Raw genomic sequence first — 19609 nt, 5'->3', positions numbered from 1 at the left:
AAATACTTTAACATAACAATATTTACATGGAACAGAAAATAACATTTTTTAATACCATGGCATTATGGAAATGGAGCAGATGTTTGTTCACAATACCATGTTACAAGAAATTAACCAAATTTATGTAACAAACTGTCATTCACAATGCCATGTTATTAGAAACGAATACATTCAAGCCATCAACAAATATCAATCCCAATTTAAAATGACCTTTTTATGTTTTATTCCACCTCATATAATTAATAGTACTATGAAAGATAATACATCTGCACAGACTCACAATACAAGGTAATAATTAAGTAGCATAATTACCTGAATTTGGATAAGGTGATAGTGATGATAGTGATGGCAAGGAATCCTTTCTCCTCGTACTCTGCTTCTAAGAAAGACAAATAAAAGACAATAATCAATTATCTGCATTCACATAATGATAACTAATACCACATTAAAAAAGATGTAATCGATTCCCAAGCATTTCTCATGAATATTTTCATTATCATAGTTGAATAGTGATATTTCACTCACTGATTTTCATTGGACAAATTTTTGTGTGAATATGAAATGCTTTAAAGCCTGGCTAAAGCTTTGGTAAAGGATTATAATGTGAATTACACTTGAACATCATCTAAACTTCAATCATACAGAATAATTTTTTTTCCAACCATTAAAAGTCAAATTTGGCAATAGTTTTTTCTATTTAATGCCCTTTCTTGATAATGGATTCATTTAAAAAAAATCTTTTTGCACATATCTTACAAATATAGTCACTGGCTGTCAGTAAGCTACATATAGAGATCACATTCTAAAATTTTCAGTCAATTTGATGCTTTGTAATAGGTTTAATATAACAAAGAAAACACATTTTATTTTAATCAGGCATCCAATGAAAATGAATTTCTAGGCAAAATAACAAAATTTAAGCTGTAGAACACATTTCATTTCATATCTCCACATCATATCTGTTTCAGGGCATACACATTCATATAGTCTAGTAATATCTTGAAATAGTGACAGGCAGTTTGGGGGAATTTACCAAAGCTAAAGGCAGGCTTTAATACTAATTAATTTTTGAAATAGAAAAAGATGTTAAGTGATATAATCGACAAGTACATGTAAATTGAACACAAAATGCAACATGCATAAATGCAAAATTGCAAAAGTGTTAGAGTTAGTTAACATTTTCAAGGAAAATAACGGTCAAAACTAGACTAAGTATATTGCTAATATGACATTCAGAACAACTACTACACAAACTAAATGAACATGATAAAGTTAATGATAACTCACACACATTGTTTACATGAAATAACATCTAATATTGGTAATGAAAAAAAGAGGGAAAAAGAATGTTCCTCTCTATGATTAAATCTGTAATAGAGATGAGGAACAATTATTCTACAAGATAACTCATGTCTAAAAAGAAAATTATAATTGCTATAAAAGAATAAGAATGACAAATAAAACATAGCATATATCTGTTATAGGCTAGTAATATAATGAATAAAGTACATTGATATAAATTTAAAAAAAGCAAGAACTGATATTTGGATAAAGAACTAAACAAGATAGAAATATAGCATTAGTCGGAATACTTTGAATCATAAAGAAATGACAGAAATGTATGATAACTATTGGATACATGAACAAGTTGTGGGAGTCCTAAACAAAAATCCTTATCATCTAGGTCTAAAACAAAATACGGTAGGCAGTTGATCATGGTAGCTAAACCTGTTCAGTATAGTCAGCCAATATGAATACATTGATTGAAGAAGAAAAATAATGGAATGAAAAGCAGAAAAAATGACTGACTATACAAAATTTGATTTAGGTGATGAGATTTCATGAATTGTAATCCTATATTTTGCACTTGTAGCAATATTCTTATTTTTTTTACAAAGATCACATTATGTCACACCAATAAACAGCAACATTCTTAACCCAGCATCAAATATCTTACATCCATTTTCATCTGAAATGATAAGGGGGGCTGGTACAATAGTACAAACCATTTTTGTCATGGCAAAATAAGTCATTTACTGCTTGCATAGAATTAAAATCCTTCTTTAATAGCATAAAACCTTCTGAAATTCCTTTAAATCATTAAGATCTGGGGGGGGGGTATTCTGAAAAGTCTTGTAAGTTTCCACTTAAATTTCCTTTTAAGTTACCCATTTTATGGAGCACTAATGTACATCCAAATTTGTATTCTGAAACTCTATTAGCGCTCAATTAACTCCCTTTAGGCCACTCCCCTACTGAGCCGAATTAGCCAATCAAATGCGCTCTTACAACGTAAAATTTCCTAGCGCGCAGTATCTCTTCACTTTGCAGGCTTGCAGGTGCACTGCACCACGATCTTGATACAAAGAATTTTTGCTGAAAAATAATGCTAAGAGCATTTACATCAGATATTAGAGGTTCGTTATGATGTTGAATTTAACTGTTGTCCTTTCCCTTTCTCTCTCATTTATTGTACCTTTGTGCTTTTCTCTTTTTTTCCGAACACGTTCTGATTTTCACATCCCCCTATTTGAATCCATTTGTAGCTTTCTTTTTTTTCTCTCTCTCTTTTTTACAATATTTTATTCGCCTCTTTCTCGGGGCCATGATAGGGGGGGTTCTTCTTTAACTTAATTCCTACTTATTTTAAAAACTACATACTTTTCATTGATATGAGAATCTTCTCCAACAAAAAGCTGATTTTAATACAAAAAATTTTAAAATCAAACAAGCATAATTTAAAAAAAGGGGAAAATGATGGCATATCACTCACTATGTTTTTTCTTTTGTATTTGATTCTATATTCGTTTAAATACTTAAAGGTCTATGCTTATTTTTTCATTGTCAGAAAGAAAAGGTTCAATTCACCCCTGAACATTGCTGCATCTTACACCTTGATTTGGCGATCTTATTATTGTCAAAATAATGTGCAAAAACAAAATAGTTTATGATGCTAATAATAAAAGAAAATATAGAAAAATAATAGTCACATTTCCCCTATAAGTACATAATTCTTGTCTCCCTTTTCCCTCTTTTCTAATTTCTTTGATACCAAATATAGTCCATATTCCTTATTTTACTTGTTTCTATATACCACCTTTCCCCCCTTTATTCTATTCCCTTTTTATACCTCTCTCCTTTATTCTCTTCCTTCCTCCTTTTTGGTCGCAGTATCAAACCGATTTGATGATATTTATACGAAATAAAAGCCACATTTAGCATGTTTATCAAGATATGATGAGACTTAATGGACCTCTTATCACCATTATCTTTCCCCACTGGAAAGTCCGCTAATTGAGCGCTATGAGACTTTTCAGAATACCAAAAGTCTCGTAACTACTCAATTAAGTCTTCGCGCAGTCATAACGCGTACTATTTTAAGTGCGCGCAACGCAACCCTGCCAAATAAGGATAGGGGGACTTAAGTGACTTTTCAGAATACCAAAATGCTAATTGAGCGCTAATTGAGCTTTCAGAATACTGCTCCTGCTCAATTATAATACATGTATGAGTAACAATGCTGAAGAGTTTTCAAAAAAATCTTTGGTATTTGGAATCATGTCATATTGTGGATCAGACATGGTTCAATGTTTTTATAAAGTATTACATGAATGTGTTTACAATGATTTCTAATGAAATGTACGCCAAAGAGTGATATCTAATGCTACAATGTTAAAAGAAATGATAGAAAGTTTAATCTATCACAACTGTTAATATGCAAACCAAATAGATAAATTGATATATGCACAAAAATTCAAGGGAGGAAAATAATGAAAATTAAACTAAAATTTCTACAAAAAAAACCCCATTTGAATACTAGGAATAACAATGTTGACAAGCTTTTTCAAAAAGATATTTTACCATTTATGAACAAGGCTGTATTTAATAGCAAGCTATTATATTATATGAACATGTACATATATGATATAACTAAGTTGTAACCATACTGTAATCTATACTTGACAAAAATGAAATTCCCCTAAATCATAACATCACCTTTTGGTGATGTAAATGAACATTCACACCCTCTCCAAAAAAATAATTAAATAAATTTGAATATATGTCCTGTAAACTTTCAATAGTGATAACCTTTTTATTTTCTTACTTTGTTAAACATGTATACACATTGGTATTTAAAATGCATAAAGCATTTTCATTTATTTGATGCAAGATAAGAGATCAATGTAGATAAAAATGACTTTGTCAAGGGTTATGCCAGGAACCGAACCCCAGACTTTCATGGTGTTGTTCAGTGCCTTTAACCACTCAGCCACATCACCTCGCTAGTGAAAATTTTGCCTTTAAAATGTGCTCACTCATTCATGACTTGAAGAATTTCTTTTTATTTTACACTTCTTTAAATTTCTTTTTATTTTACACTTAAGTAAGTCAGTAACTAGAAATACTGAATATATTACTTTCATTAAAAGACATGTTATTCAGTGGAAATATATCTGTGTTATGTTAATAAAATGAAGATTAATTAGAGAGTATGCAACCACTCCTGAATAAAATGCATTAAACTTTTTAGAATCAATGGTTAATAAAAAGCTCCAGACTATCCCATCAAAAAATAAGTATCTCAAACAAACCAAAGTTATTGTTCAATATCAGGCCTGTGAAATAACTTGATCTGCATTGATTACTGATTGACCAACCATAAGCTTTCATCATCATCAAGCAAGTAATCTTGAAAAAAAAAACAATACTAAAAAAAACCAATACTTGAAAAATAAAGATATCTATAAGTTGAAAGCTACATTAGTAAGATTATGGCAAATTTGTATCTCCTGATATTCCCATAAAATAAAATATCTATCATTTCCCAAGCCAATTTGTTAAAAAGCATTTAAAAGATGACGGATGCCGCAAACTATATGGCTGAAAATGGCAAAGTGCCTTGATGGCATGAGGCTATATGAAGCATCTTTAGTTCACCAGCAGTCATATACCTGTGTTAAATGAGTTTGATCCAGTACAGTAAAGACAGATTGTGACCTATTCCGAGACTGTGGATACAAGCAAAGTCATTCAAATGCATTTCATGAAAACACAAATAGATAAAAGGTAGTTAAATGCCCCATCTTTTGTTGCACAGCAATATCAAGAATAAAAGCAATTGTATGGATGAAAAAAAAACATAAAAAAATATTGTGTACTATTGTCTGAATGTCTGCTTGAATTGTTTGGATAAAATTATTTCATTCACCTGTCATGGTATAATTCTAATAGAATGCTAATGCAAACTTACTGCAAATGTTGCTTCGTTGAACAATTACAATTTATAGTGTGACAGAGCAACAATAAATAAATCAATAAATGTTTAAATATTACAAAGAATTTCACCATGGTACCATCTGAATGAAAAACATATAACAGGAGAAATTCTGACAGCAAAATGAGAAAAATATAGAGTCTGTACAGCTGCATGTACACTGTATATTATGTGGTACCTTAACCTCGATAGCAAGTTTTATTCACTTAACCCTAAATAGACTGGGCAATATCGACGCCTAAGAGGATGGGGGGGGGGGCTGAATCTGCCCCTTCATGATCTCCGCTGCTGATTGCACAATCGCGACAAAAATTGGCATGCACTTTACCCATGGCATAATCTACAAAACTGTGACATAAAATTCTGCAAAAAATCTCATTGCTAATTAATCATGCATAAAATCAAAAGTTCGCTCTTATTAACTGAATAATGCCCCTAAAATGCTAACGTTTGGTTCACAGACTCCTTATATAATTCTGATCAAATGCACTTTTTAAAAACCTTCAGCATCAAATTTATTTTTTATGTATTTTATCGTTTTCTAAATTTTGTATGTATTTCTTTGTTTTTATTTTTTTCATTGGACAATTTCATGGACTTTATTTTGATCATAAACAAGATGAAATTCATTGATTTTAATCAGTAAAAGGAAAAATATTGATACATTTTGATATGAATTTGGGCTAAAAACGCTATTTGCATTAGATTTGAATACGTATATTCATGTTTTTGAGCAACTCTGGGTCTGTATGCACTTACGAAATGTTACGTAATTTTGGAACCGCACACCCAGGGATTTAATTTTGGTCTCAAAAGTTGCACAAGACTTGAAAGTAAAAGGTCAGTGAGCAATGCGGTAAAAAAAATTGCGCCAGATTTACACAAAAAATGTTGATTCAGCCCCCCCCCCTTCCAGACTTATTAGGGTAATATATATTCAGAATACAATTTTTGTTTTACCGATTAGCTTTTTTATACAAAATTATGTTACAGAAAATCATGTTAAGCACATGACAAGATTACCTGCAAATAAAAGCCTACGTTTGACCAGCAAAGTTAAAATATATGAAACTGTTAATGCCTCTATGACCTCCCTTAAAAACAGCATAGGCAATATTTCTTGATTAAAACATATCCCCACATAGAAAAAAATAAACATGGAATTACTTTCTCCTTTAATTCAGGATGGCATATTAAGTTACTCATGAATACCATGAAGGAAACCTCTTAAGTTCTTGTTGTGCTAGTCAAACTCATAGACAATTCCATCTTACAAATAAACAAATTCAAATTTAATTCTCACAATTTCAAAATTTATTTTCATGGAAAATTAAGATGTACTTAGATGTATTAAGACTGTACATGTATAAGTTTGTTTGGAAAATTGCACTGACATCAATCAACAAAAAACAATGAATAGGGAATGTTATATTAAACAGAAACACTAGACCTACAGATTACATTTATCTCAATTTTTTTCAAGAATGATATTTAACAAGACACAACAAGCATTCCACAAACTTCATCAGAAACGAACGTTAAAGCAAACATGTAGGTAAGTTGATAAACAAATACAGACATATATCACATTTGTTTTTACATGTAGCATATTTGATTAACCCATTGGTGACTGAGCCTGCAATGTTCTATGGATAATGCATATCATAGCATCATCAGCCAGTTTCCATCAGGATAAATTTACTAGCATTATTATCACACAAGACTGAGTTAATGAGCTATAAGCAAGCAACAATAAATTAGGTTATTCTATTTTTCCATGTTTTTTTTTGCATGAGCACATTTAAAAGCATCTAGAAGCAAGTAAATATGAAAATTAGTATTCAAGCCTAACTACTTATAAACACCAGAAATTAGTTATTTTGAAGCAAGAAAACAGAATTAAAATATAAAAAAGAAACATGCAACTTTAATTTTGGAACAGTGCAAATGATCAAACTAAAAAATTGATTGCAACCTAAAAATCATCAAACCAATGGGATGAAAATGCGCATAAATATATATATATATATATATATATGTATATACCACTCCTCAAAAAAAGTTTGAGGGGTATATACATGTATATATATATATATATATATATATAGGCCTACATGTATATACCCCTCAAACTTTTTTGAGTTTATACATATATATAACATGGAAAATAAATAAATGACAATATCTAATCAATTGCAGACTCAACTCCACACTTGTATGTGCCCTAATGCAATTAGACTGACATTGGTTGACATTGGATTTAAATCAAAACAACTGAACTATGTGTTTTGAAATAAACCTAATTATATACACGAGTTTATCATTATAATTTTTGTTCTTTTCAGATAAATGAAATAAATTCTCGCCTTTTTTATTTACAGCATCTAGCCAAACAAAACCACTCCACTCAAAATAATAATGCTGACTGCAAAAGTGACAAGGCTAGCACATCTGCTGAAAATCACAGCAAATATTTCATCCTCATGAAATTATTTAATTCATCAACTCACAGGCATTGTTTCAATATCACAAAAAGGCTAACTGATAAAAAAGCACAGTGTGGAATCAAGTCATAAGTTCACCATACACTATACCAGCACTATACAAAACAATTGTAATAGTGCTTTTAAAACACATTTTCATCAGTTTTGAAGCTTTGAATATGATTTTGAATATCTTAAACACAATTGCCAGTGGTATTTAACAGAGGTAATGTGGAAATTTTAGTCAATCCTTGGAAAAAATATGATCAGTTTAAATCATATCACATCTTGTGACAATAATGACTAACCCTTTACTACAAATACATTCCATCTGGGAAACAGAGCTTCTGGTAATTTCAGTTTTACTTTTCAAACAAAGAATATGCCAAGTAATTAGCAGGAATACAATTTCATTCTATGATCTAGCCCCAGTTGGTTGACATAGTGTATGGTGACCTGCCTGATAAATACTTTATAAAATGGCAAATGAAAAATGCAAAGTGCAGTGTATGTATGTACCGGCAGAATGCGAATGTATCCCGTGTGATCTACATGCGAGACATGATGCCTGAGATTAGGTGGTGGTAGTGGTGGCGGCATATCAGGAGGAGGCATACCAGGGGGTTCATGTACCTCTTCAGACATGGGAGTGGTAGTGGCAATGGTTGCTCTACCACGCTGTAATGTACCCCCACCCTCTGGCATAGTACGACTCTATAGGAGGCAAAGGGGGTGAGGAGCCCACAAGGTGGCACAGATGATAGATTCAGAGGAGTGGGAAGTAGGTAGGTATCAAAATAAAAGATATTTCAAAAATTATAAACAAGGACAAATTTTATGGTAGTAATTAAGGCATGTATGATGTATTCAGTAAATGAATAATATAGAAGGCCTGCTCATATAAAGAATGGAATGACAAATTTAGAATTAAAGAAGGAAGAACAAGGGAAATATCATTTCAAACATTGTGAAAGTGAGAGAAAGGAAAACAAAACAGACAGATTTAAAATCAAATTAGCAAATTCAGGAAGAAAAGATGAATTTGAAAGACAAAGAATTAAAAAAATATTGAAGAAAATAATAGAAATTATGTAAGGTAAATAAATAAGATTACCAAGATTCAGAAAGAAAATATCTAAATTTTGAAAAGAATCAGAGAATTATATTTCATTTCCTAAAAAATGCAAGAATTACATTTAGTTTTGCAGAAATGTTTCCAAAGAATCCTAAAACAAAGATATATAGAAGCATTTGATGATGTCCTTTTAGGAAAAATATAGACTTTCAGATTTTAGAGGAAATATAGAAGCATTTGTAAGCTTTAAGGGCGTTCCACAATTAAATTGAAAACTATCATATTTTCACCAACTTTGGTACTGTATACAAGGCAATCATGCAAAAAAGCTCATTTTGTTCTATAGACCTTTGAAAATGAGAGTCAATGAAAATGGCTGAATTGTAAGATTTGGGCCTCTGTTAGATTTGACAGGTCATAATGTTGTGTTTAAATCCCTTTTCACCAGATATTCAACTTTAATTCAGAAATGTATATCAAATATGTAGTTATACTGGGCCCTATGAAATCTTTCTTTAGTTACAAGAGCTTTTATGTTTGGAAAATAATTCAAAAAATATAAAAAACATATCCCTAAAGTTTGAAATTATATTCAACCACATCAGATGTGCAGTTAGGATACAGATAACAGAAATGTCAGCTGAAACCTTTCAAGTGATTGTGATGTCACATAGCGTAAATAAGGATGCGCACAAAAAATAACTGGGGAACGTCCTTAAGGCAAAATAAAGAAACATTACATTTAGTATTTTAGAGCAATGGATGCAAGCAAATACCCAAAAATCCAGCTACAGGGCTAATATTGATTCCATTACTGATTTTAATCAGAAGAATTGTGAAATTTCAAAAGTCAAACATATGGCATCTAAATTGTCCATAGAGAATCACAAAGAGGATTGGTTAGACGTTTCATTTTATTTTAAATTATTGCATGCATGACTTTTTTCAATCTGTTGTCTGATATTAGAAGTGGCATGGGATTGGGGAGCTTGAAGGCTGTATTGCATGCAATCAATTTTTTTCCAACTCATTCTCAGTATGGCCCTAAAGGTCCTTCACCGTAGATGTATCTCTAATTATTTTTAAAAGCTAAGCAAAATGAAAGCAGTTGTTACATGCAAAATGCTCTGTAAGACATAATGACCATTGTAATTTACTCCATTGTACCAGCTAAATGTGACACAGATAGATATAAGGCAAAGACATGACATTGACAAACAATTCTGATAGACTGAAAAGAGCAGATTGAACTTTTAGATAAACAGGATTTATACAAAGAAAGGAAGTGCTGGCTTTGAAGAAAAACACTTAAAACAAAACATTAACTGCAAAGGAATATTAACATATCTAGCAAAATTCACAAGGCAGAAGTTTAACCAGTTTGCATTCATACATGTAAAAACATTGAAAATATGTTTAGTAGCAAATCATTTCTTTATCTTTTCTTCTGTTCAAAACAAAAAGCACAAATCATCTTTGAAGATATTCGAATGAAGTCAAGGACACATTTTTTTTCTTCAACAATTATTACAATAAAGCTATTGCAATTTTTATGGAAATTTCAAACCAATATGTTACATAAAAGAGGTTATTTAGAAAAGAAATGTAAAATCCTATACAGCATGAAGATGAGACCTTTGATATTAATAACACATTACCGGTATTGGTTCCACTGGTGTTTGGCAGTAGAACTTGCTGGCATGTCTGTCTCTTGGTCTGAAAATAGAAGGACACAACTAAGATATCAAACCAGTCCATTTCTTAACTCATGACAATTGTACAGTCTGTGAATATATTCCACTCAATATTTCATTACTTTAAAAGCCTTTATTGCAAGTGTTAGATTATATCTTAATAAAGTTCCCACAAATCTAGGTCCTAAACTGCAAAGCTTAGAAATTGAGTGTGGGGCTGATTTCTGTAATTGATTGCAATGATTATTGCGCATGATCAAAAGAAATAAATAATCCCCACTGTCAATTGCTAAATTTTACAATACTGGGCTCAAGTAATATTTGTCAATAGAATGAAATACTGCTATAAAAAGAGTTACTATATTTTGTAAGATCCATTTTAATAATTAGATGAACTCATTATGATGTAATGTTAATTTCATATCACATTAATAATTGATAGTACTTACGGATGGAAGTTTGTATCTGATGTAGTTCTTTTATACGTTTTGGTTCCCGATGTGATGTTAGCAACTTGTTGAAGAGGTTGCTGCACAGGTCTTGAGGGAGGTCTTGCTTTGGAATACACTTTAGGTTGTCCCTACAAAGAAACAAAAAAATCAAGGTAATTAATAAAAGTGAATTTGAGAAAATAACATTTGTTGAAGAAATAAACATCCTGGGGGAAGAAAGAAGAAATCAGGGTGCATGCATACCTATACTGATTCATATATCATTCTTTTTTTTCATACATCTTTGCTTCCATATGACTTGCAAATAAAACTTACCAGTCCAAATTCCTTCATCAGCTTGGCAAGTTTTCTCTCCAGGTTAAGATGAAAGTCCATTAGTTCTTCTGAACATAATTCCTTATGTAGCAATACTCCATCATCCAAGATCTTCAACTGTACACAATCAACATAATATCCAATCTTTAATTGTTCAGTATTTACTAGTCATGGAGTTCATGTTCGTTTACAATATATATCTTGAATAAATCACTGCATCTTTAAACATACAGCAAATTAAAACCATCACTCCACATAACAATGATTTCCCAGTAAACAGACTAAAGCTGAAGTTGTATTTAAATACTGACCACCATTTTTTTAATAACATGAATCAAATACATTCATTTTATCAATCACGTTTTGTTTTTTCATTTTCTAATAAGGTCTTCATTTATTTCATTAATAAAGTTTCTCTCATATATAACATCAATTGCATCAAAGCTGGTTTGTATTTTTAAAAATAAGATAAGAAAATTGATGACATCTGAAAATACTACCTGGTCAACCATGAGTTCCCTGAGCTTAATGATAGCATCCTTATCTGTTGGGTTGTTCTCCTCATACTCAGCAGTCAAAAACACCTGAAAGTATACAGTGCAATCAGGGTTTAAACAAAATCATTTGAATATACCTTCAGCCAAGATCAACCCTGATTTTACCCACAAAGAAAAATACATATAGTAGTCTAAATAAATTGAACAAGAATTTATAAAACTGTAATATTAATTATTGCTACCATTCATAGCAAACTAACCACTCATAATGGCAGCCTCTTGTGTTTGTAATATATATTTTTGATTATGTTCATATTAATCAATAGTTAATAAAGATTGTCATTGATTTACACGTATCCTGACTTCATTCATATTCCTCAAAGTTCAATTAACATCTGTAAATATTTACATTCTTTGATCGTAGGAGATGCAAGAACATAAAATAAAAATAAAATCAAACTCAAATTTCATTTCCTAAAATTTGGCAAAATATGAAATTCGAAGAGAAGTTAAACACTGGTATTGCATAAGGCAAACAAGCATATAAATTATCTTAAAATCAGAAGAGAACCAGATGGAATATCATCACTGATATGTACAAAAGATTTGGCATCAGTTAGAATTTAGTTAGGCATCAGAGGCCTGTTTCATAAAGATGTTCGCAAGTTAAAAATTACTTAATGCACGACTGGTGACCATTTCTTGTGCTAAATAATATCCCTATGTAACTGATATAGCGTCTGAGACAGGTTCCAGTCATGCGTAAGGTTGTGTGTAACTTTACGAACAGCTTTATGAAACACCACCCTGTTAGGCTAAAGATGTTGACTATTTCAAAGGTGATAAGTGTAATCATAATAATACCTTGACAAAATGCAACCTGTTTTGTAAAATGATGTGGATCCTGAATGTAATAAATCATTATCATCTAATATTTATGGCTAAACATGGTAGTTGAGCTTGGTAGACAGTAAAAGTCGTATTTACAGACAAAACGAATCACTTTATGATAATCCACTTTATCGTCCCTTCATAAGGACTTACATCTTGGTAGACTTTAATGCCACCCTGTACAGCTGCATCAATTGTTCCTTGAAGGACCATACTAAGAGGGTTAATATTAGAGTTTCTATGAGCACGATGTCCTTGGATCTGCACTTGCATTGATGTGTTCTTCTCTGTCATCACATTGATAGCATTGGCAATGGGTCGGATCTCCTCCTACAAAGACAAATCATCAAAAATTCTCAAAGAAACAAGATGCTTGGTTCAGAATTCAGTCATCTCTAGCAAACCATCTAATTTCATCTGTATCATCATGGGGAAGGTAGAAATGCAAACATCATGACTTCTTCTTTTTATCATTGGGTTTATAGGCCATCAGAAAAATGAAAGTGCTGAATAAATTCAATAATCAAAAGAAAATTATCAATACCTATCCCTAATAGCACCCCAACATATTTTCAAAATGAATTTGTAATGTAAACTGCCTTTGCTGCAACATTTCATTTTTACAAAAAATCTTTTGAGTCCCAAACACTGTTTGACAACAAATATGCAATGCCCAGGTATCTAGTACTAAAGCTACACATGAAATTGACTATCACACCATAAAATTCACAATTGTCATTGTTAATAACACTGTCTGAGTGTGTGTATTTGAGTTTTGTCAGACGTGTATCAATCAGGTATGATTATTTACGTCTGGGACCGACCTTTAACGTCACCATCCGAAAGACGTGATCAGGGCTCGAACCTCTGCATCAATTTCTAACTTCCCCACAGCTTGGATTATAGGCGCACGCCACAACGCCCAGTTGTCGTAATAATATCACAAACAAATTTGGTGAAAATAACAGTGAAAAATAAAAGGACCAACAAACAAAGTAATGCATAAGATTGCATTAAAACAACATTTTTAAAATCAAGTTTTTAAAACTTCTATAATAGTAGTAAAATCTGAAATTATTCCATTTGAATCATTATTCAGTGACTGAGAGCACCATAAAAGAACAATGTTTCATACATAAATCATTGTTCAGAAAAAAAATGTTTTGTGACATCTGTCAGTATTTCTTTTGTTATTTGCTATTACTTACCACTTCAGTCTTGACAATTTCAGACCAGCTCAGCAAACCTGGTAATGATGATCTCGTTGTCATGAATGTTCTCTCTATCCATAGGGTCTATAAATCAACAAACCATGATCTGTCAGTCTCACTTCTATATATAATTCTTATAATTTGGATAAGATTATGATAATCATTTTCATGAAAAAATGCTATGCCATTAAACATAGTGCAATATAACACTGCATATCCATTCTACATAAATGTAAAACATGTGACTGTGGAAAGGTTAAGGTTCCCTTGATTTTGTGACCTCTACTTCAACTTGGATCATGTAGTTAAGCACAGAAAACTGGAGGTTTTATTATCCAGTAATAACATCATAAAAGTATTCATGAATAAAGTAACAATGACACCCATCCCAGCTCTAACAGATCATGGATGAACACTCAATAGTGAGCAGAAACAAGATGCTAAAATCAGTCAGCTCCTTGAATAAAGAACTTAAAATGAGGTGAAGGAAGGAGAAATAACTTTATAACCAAATCATCCTAACAGGAAAACCTTTTTAATAAAATAGCTAATCTAATTGCCATATGTACCTTAAAATCCTGAGTCTTATCCCTCTCCCCTCTATGGAAAGGGCGGTCAAAGCTGAAGACACTGACATCATAACTCTCTGCAAAGTGACGGATGTTTGGAGGTACATTACCCTCTAAGTGAGGATGTTGAGGAGGAACACAACTCACTAATCTCACTTCAATGTCTGGATCATGGTAGGTTAAGGTCTATTTACATATTACAAGAGTGAAATACATCTTCGATAGTATGAAAGATGATCATGGTCACCTTTGGCATCCTCACAATGATCAGACAATATATCAACACATAATCAACTCAACTCATCTTCCATTTTATAATGGACTGGAAATAATAGCATACAGGACCAAAAGTTAGAGTATTTTGAATATTCAGGTCTATCCTTGATAAAATAAAACATCATCATTATCATTACTGACAGAGTCTCTATTATGGGATTGTTTAAATCGAGGCAGCTGATAATCTCCTAAATAAAGGGCTTTTATTTCTACCTTTATTTTGCATTCTTAATTGCATTTTAAAGGTAAATCTTACTTAAATCAAGGATGGGAATATATTTAAACCACATAACTTAAACATTCATTATGATATATAATGAATAACATTAACCCAAAGGATGTCCACTAGGAACCTATAGCAGGAAACCAATGAAAAGGATACATTGATCATATGCTATAAGATCTTCTTCTGTTGGCGGTTGTTTGCTGGTCCATGCCCTAGCCTGGGGAAAGTCTGCCTGGAATCGCTGTATAACAATCTGAGGTTGATCAAATGGTTGACCTCTGTAGATATACTCACGATGCTATCAAACAAAAGTTTACAAATGAAGTCTTATTCATACAATAAATCAAACATCTACTCAATATAAACAATGAGTGGTGCTGATGAAGCCAGCATAATACTAGTAGCTGTTTTTGTACCATCTGGTAGAGAGTACTATATAAGTTACACTATTAATCATATCCTACAATACATGTAACTCTAACAAAACTAGTTGTTTCTATATCAAATGAGGTTTCTTAAACACAATGGACAAATGAAAAAAAGTTAAAATACTACGATACGGTTTATCTTTATTTCATAAGGTGTTCCATTATTCAGTTTATCAAACTGTCATAGTTTATTATGTATGTGAATCAAAAGATCTTGATAGACTATATATGTAATGGAATGCTTTAACCATGTTTGATTATTTGGTAAATACTTACTTTTCTGAGGATAGGGAATGTACCAAAGAATTTGATCCTAAAGAAGGTTGGTGGCTGCCTTGGTTGGTTTCTGATGTTCTCAAAGAACTGAGCTTGGGTCACCTACAAAAAGAATGGTGATTCACAAATCAGAAACTATCCAAACTACATGTAGTCAACCTGATAACTGCATAGTACACAATTCCTGAAGATAGGTAATAAATATAAGCTTTCAGAATAATCAGAAAAGGCATATTTTCTGGTAAATTCTATGTTCATTATTTAGCATTTCCTTCCATGATTATTTTGATAATGCAGCATTTCAAAAGAACTTATTGAGCTGGAATATATGTGTCAAAAAAACTAGAGGGATTACATTCATGTACTTGTTCTTTAGCTATCACATGAACAAAAATAGAACTGGCAGACAATTCGAAAACGTACTGCTTTCAGCAACCAATTAATGACTTACAAAAATGGAAAATAATAAAGAGCATAACAGTCGTGTTTATGCCCCTACTTCAATAACTATTACAAACACATTTACAGCACTTGCTTATCTGAAAGTAAATTTGACAGTTTCTAAGTGTGAAAAGGGGCAAGGATTACCTTCAATACCTTATTCTCTTCATATTTGGGAAGTACATGTATTAAGTCTTACCAGTTGTACACTGAGATTTTTGTAGTCAAACTGCTTGGTCTCATACTGAATAGCCAACTCCTTACACAGAGGGATACCATACTCCCAAACCTGAAAGAAGAATGGAATTTATAAAAGTCTAATATAATGAATTCATCACCTTTTTCAACAACATCGATATCATTAATCGTCATATCCATCATTACATCATAACCACCACCATCATTATCATCATTATCATGTATCTCTAATTTCTCACCTGTCCTTTCTTCACCAGTTCGATAATTTCACCATAGAGCTTGGTCTTTCGTTCAGCTTCAGTTTGCTGTTCATGTCTCTTGTCTGAGGGCAGTAAGTTGTCTGTCCAGTCCAGTGTCTTTGCTAACATAAGAAGAGTATGAGCAGCTTCAGTGTAATCTCCTGCGTGTAGATGAAGATCATGAAGATGATAGATGTACCTCATGTAGATGTCCTTCCTTCTCTCATCATCCTTGTAGAAGTTCTGATGATAAAAAAAAGCAAATGCATCCATGTATCATCTCCTACTTTTGAGCAAGACAAAGAACCCATCATCACCATCATGTTTAGTAGTTCATAGTTCTGCATGACTTGACACATGGATGGTGACCATTTCTTCTGCAAAATGAGAAACCTAGATTTTCTTCCGTTTTAAATGGGAGTGCATTTCCCATAACCCAAATCATGTTTTTTTTTTAATATTTAAGTTTTCCATCTAGATAGTTGATCACATTTAAATGTTATCTACATAAATCTAATTGATGAGAATGAACATGATGGAAAATCTGACAAAGCATTCATGAGGGGGAGAGGGTGATCGGCCATGCTGAACTTAAAAGCAACTTTATGAAATACCACCCAGAAGTATGAAATATCACTGAAATACATACTACAATATTCTAAAATTCTATCATTTGCACCAGTATTAATCTAATTATCTTCAGAGCATGGGAAACAATGCTAAGTGGCATTAAATAATTCACAATCATATTCAAATATATCACAAGAAATACCATTAATTATCACAATTATTGTACAGTGCCAAACCCAATTAAATCGATGTTCAACAAACTTTTATTTTACTTTTTTTAATGATGCTTCAGGAGATCAACAAACAGGAAATCACACAGACTTCATTTCTTTTGAGGTATTAAATGACAAACTTTCAATACAAAAAAAAAAATCCTTTTTCTTCTAGTTTTCCTCAGAATTTGACAAAACAAATAATGTAGACCCTTTATCAAAACAGAGAAACTACTCACCATGAGTTGATAAATACAGCTGAGCTTGAGGTAGCGGTTCTCTACCGATTTGTTACAAACATTCCTATAGTCAATAAGTCTCTCTAGTAAGCGAGTAACTTTCTCAACAAATTCTTCTCCTTCTGTCCTCCAAGACTGCGTAGCTATCTTTTCTCTCAAGCTGTGATAATACATCAAAGTAAACTAAGCCATTATATCTATCTGATTGATCATAAGTTTGTGTCATAAATTTTACAAGAATGGAAGTGATGTAATTCAATTTTAAAAAAGTACATGTTTATCAATGGGTTTCTTATAACATGGACCTGAATGATCTTTAAACTTTATCTGATGGGCAACATGGTCTAAGTTCATTGACCCTAAATGACCTTTGACCATGGTCATGTGACATGAAAATCTAATAGGATGTTCAGTAATACTTGATTAATCTTATGGCAAAAATTTCATAAACTAGGTCCATATACTTTCTAAGTTATGATGTCATTTCAAAAACTTAACCTCAGGTTAAGATTTGATGTTGACGCCGCCACCGTCGGAAAAGTGGCGCCTATAGTCTCACTCTGCTATGCAGGTGAGACAATATATCGGGTTAATAGATTCCAGATTCTTAGGGTATTTGTCTCCATATTGTATATAATATAATAGCTTACGTGTTGTTGAAGAGCACTGTGTATTGTTCATCACCTTTGTTCTGATCACAAACCATGTGATCTAACTTGTCAATCAGATCATCCTCCAGCTGAAGTCATTTCAATCAAACAAAAAGAAACATTTTCAAAAATTATTACAAACTTCTTTACATAAGATATTTGAAAGGAAAATCAATCAATCTGAAATATGTTACCTTTCTTTTAAAATATTACATTAATGTAGAAGTTTCATCTGACAAATAATGATTTTAACATTATATTTGTATTGCTTATCCAAATATGTAACAACAACTCTTATAAGCATGTAGGAGCTATAAAAAAAATAAATTAAAAATAAACAACACTAAAAAGGGTTAGCTATTACTAAGATATATATATATATATATAGACTATTTTGGACATGTAGGACTAACCTTGATGAAAGAAGGCTTCTCCTGCATCTCGGAGCACATGATGTCAAAGATCAGTGGTAGACTAGCTTTACGTATGTCATCATGAGGTATCATTGTTACCTCTAAGAAATTCCTTGTCAAATGACTGAACTGACTCTTGTCGGGGCCTGGATCAAATGAAAATTTTTAAATATAACAATGTTGTCTTGCAATTACTAATATCAAATTAATCTTGTATCCTGCAGAAAATCTTCTCAAGATTTTTTACACATGTATAAATCTTAAATATTATAATCAATGTAAAAAATCATTGATAAGTGATATCAAAGATGTATTTTTACATGAAGGAAATGAAACAGCATTTTCATCAAATTTCATCAAAGGTGATTCCCTTTTCAAGACGATTACCCCATCGACTTGTACATATAAATATTCATCCCTATCACTAAACATTAAATTATCTCAAAGAATTGATTTACCTAGACTGTTCCACTTCTCAATCAACTCATTGGTCATTGCAATTCTCATATCACCAAACTTCTTTTTGAGTCTTTCTTCTTTAGCTGATGTGAAGCTTTCTAACTGCAGCACTGGTTGAATGATGAAGTACACTGCTAACTCAAAGTACTGAGATCTCATCTATATAAACAAGAATAAGTAAAGGTATTATTGGACAAAATGACAATCCTTATAAAATGCTCTACAAATACTGGCAGAGGTAAGTCGAAGATGAATAGATGAATTGAGAAGAATTGAAGTTCTGGAAGTGATATGTAGATGAACTGCAGCAAGTAGCCGGGCATAGCTGGCCATTCTGGGGAGCTTGACTGTCTGTCATCAACTGTCATCAATCTAATCTGGTTTACCTTATATCACAAAAGATGGTTCGTAATGTCCCTTTTCTCTTTCTTGCCTTTCATTTTAATCTCCATCACTCCACCACCACAACAGACCATTTCAGGACTAACAACATGGTGACTCATAACCCTCTCCAACAACA

At 32.0% G+C, this 19609-nt stretch overlaps 1 protein-coding gene across 12 annotated transcripts in view; it reads right to left on the bottom strand.

The window, feature by feature from the left end:
* The window catches only part of LOC121410196 (dedicator of cytokinesis protein 3-like), a 117943-nt gene that overhangs the window by 27610 nt on the left and 70724 nt on the right, over nucleotides 1-19609 (bottom strand). For 7 of the 12 annotated variants that reach the window (XM_041602110.1, XM_041602111.1, XM_041602113.1 and 4 more), the window contains 18 exons: nucleotides 19089-19248; nucleotides 18631-18776; nucleotides 18218-18306; nucleotides 17568-17727; nucleotides 16547-16789; nucleotides 16309-16398; nucleotides 15669-15770; nucleotides 15121-15262; nucleotides 14463-14626; nucleotides 13891-13977; nucleotides 12836-13012; nucleotides 11795-11878; nucleotides 11295-11411; nucleotides 10977-11107; nucleotides 10492-10549; nucleotides 8278-8472; nucleotides 4953-5009; nucleotides 313-379 (listed from right to left, as the gene is read on the bottom strand). In XM_041602110.1, coding sequence (XP_041458044.1) covers nucleotides 313-379; nucleotides 4953-5009; nucleotides 8278-8472; nucleotides 10492-10549; nucleotides 10977-11107; nucleotides 11295-11411; nucleotides 11795-11878; nucleotides 12836-13012; nucleotides 13891-13977; nucleotides 14463-14626; nucleotides 15121-15262; nucleotides 15669-15770; nucleotides 16309-16398; nucleotides 16547-16789; nucleotides 17568-17727; nucleotides 18218-18306; nucleotides 18631-18776; nucleotides 19089-19248 — 2269 coding nt within the window. The remainder of the gene's footprint in view (nucleotides 1-312; nucleotides 380-4952; nucleotides 5010-8277; nucleotides 8473-10491; nucleotides 10550-10976; nucleotides 11108-11294; nucleotides 11412-11794; nucleotides 11879-12835; nucleotides 13013-13890; nucleotides 13978-14462; nucleotides 14627-15120; nucleotides 15263-15668; nucleotides 15771-16308; nucleotides 16399-16546; nucleotides 16790-17567; nucleotides 17728-18217; nucleotides 18307-18630; nucleotides 18777-19088; nucleotides 19249-19609) is intronic. The other 5 variants (XM_041602119.1, XM_041602114.1, XM_041602115.1 and 2 more) reach the window with 5 other exon arrangements.

Source organism: Lytechinus variegatus, chromosome 3 (genome assembly GCF_018143015.1).
Source record: "Lytechinus variegatus isolate NC3 chromosome 3, Lvar_3.0, whole genome shotgun sequence".
Taxonomy (NCBI): Eukaryota; Metazoa; Echinodermata; class Echinoidea; order Temnopleuroida; family Toxopneustidae; genus Lytechinus; species Lytechinus variegatus.
The sequence above is the reverse complement of the archived record's forward strand: the minus strand, read 5'-3'. Positions and strand labels throughout refer to the sequence as shown.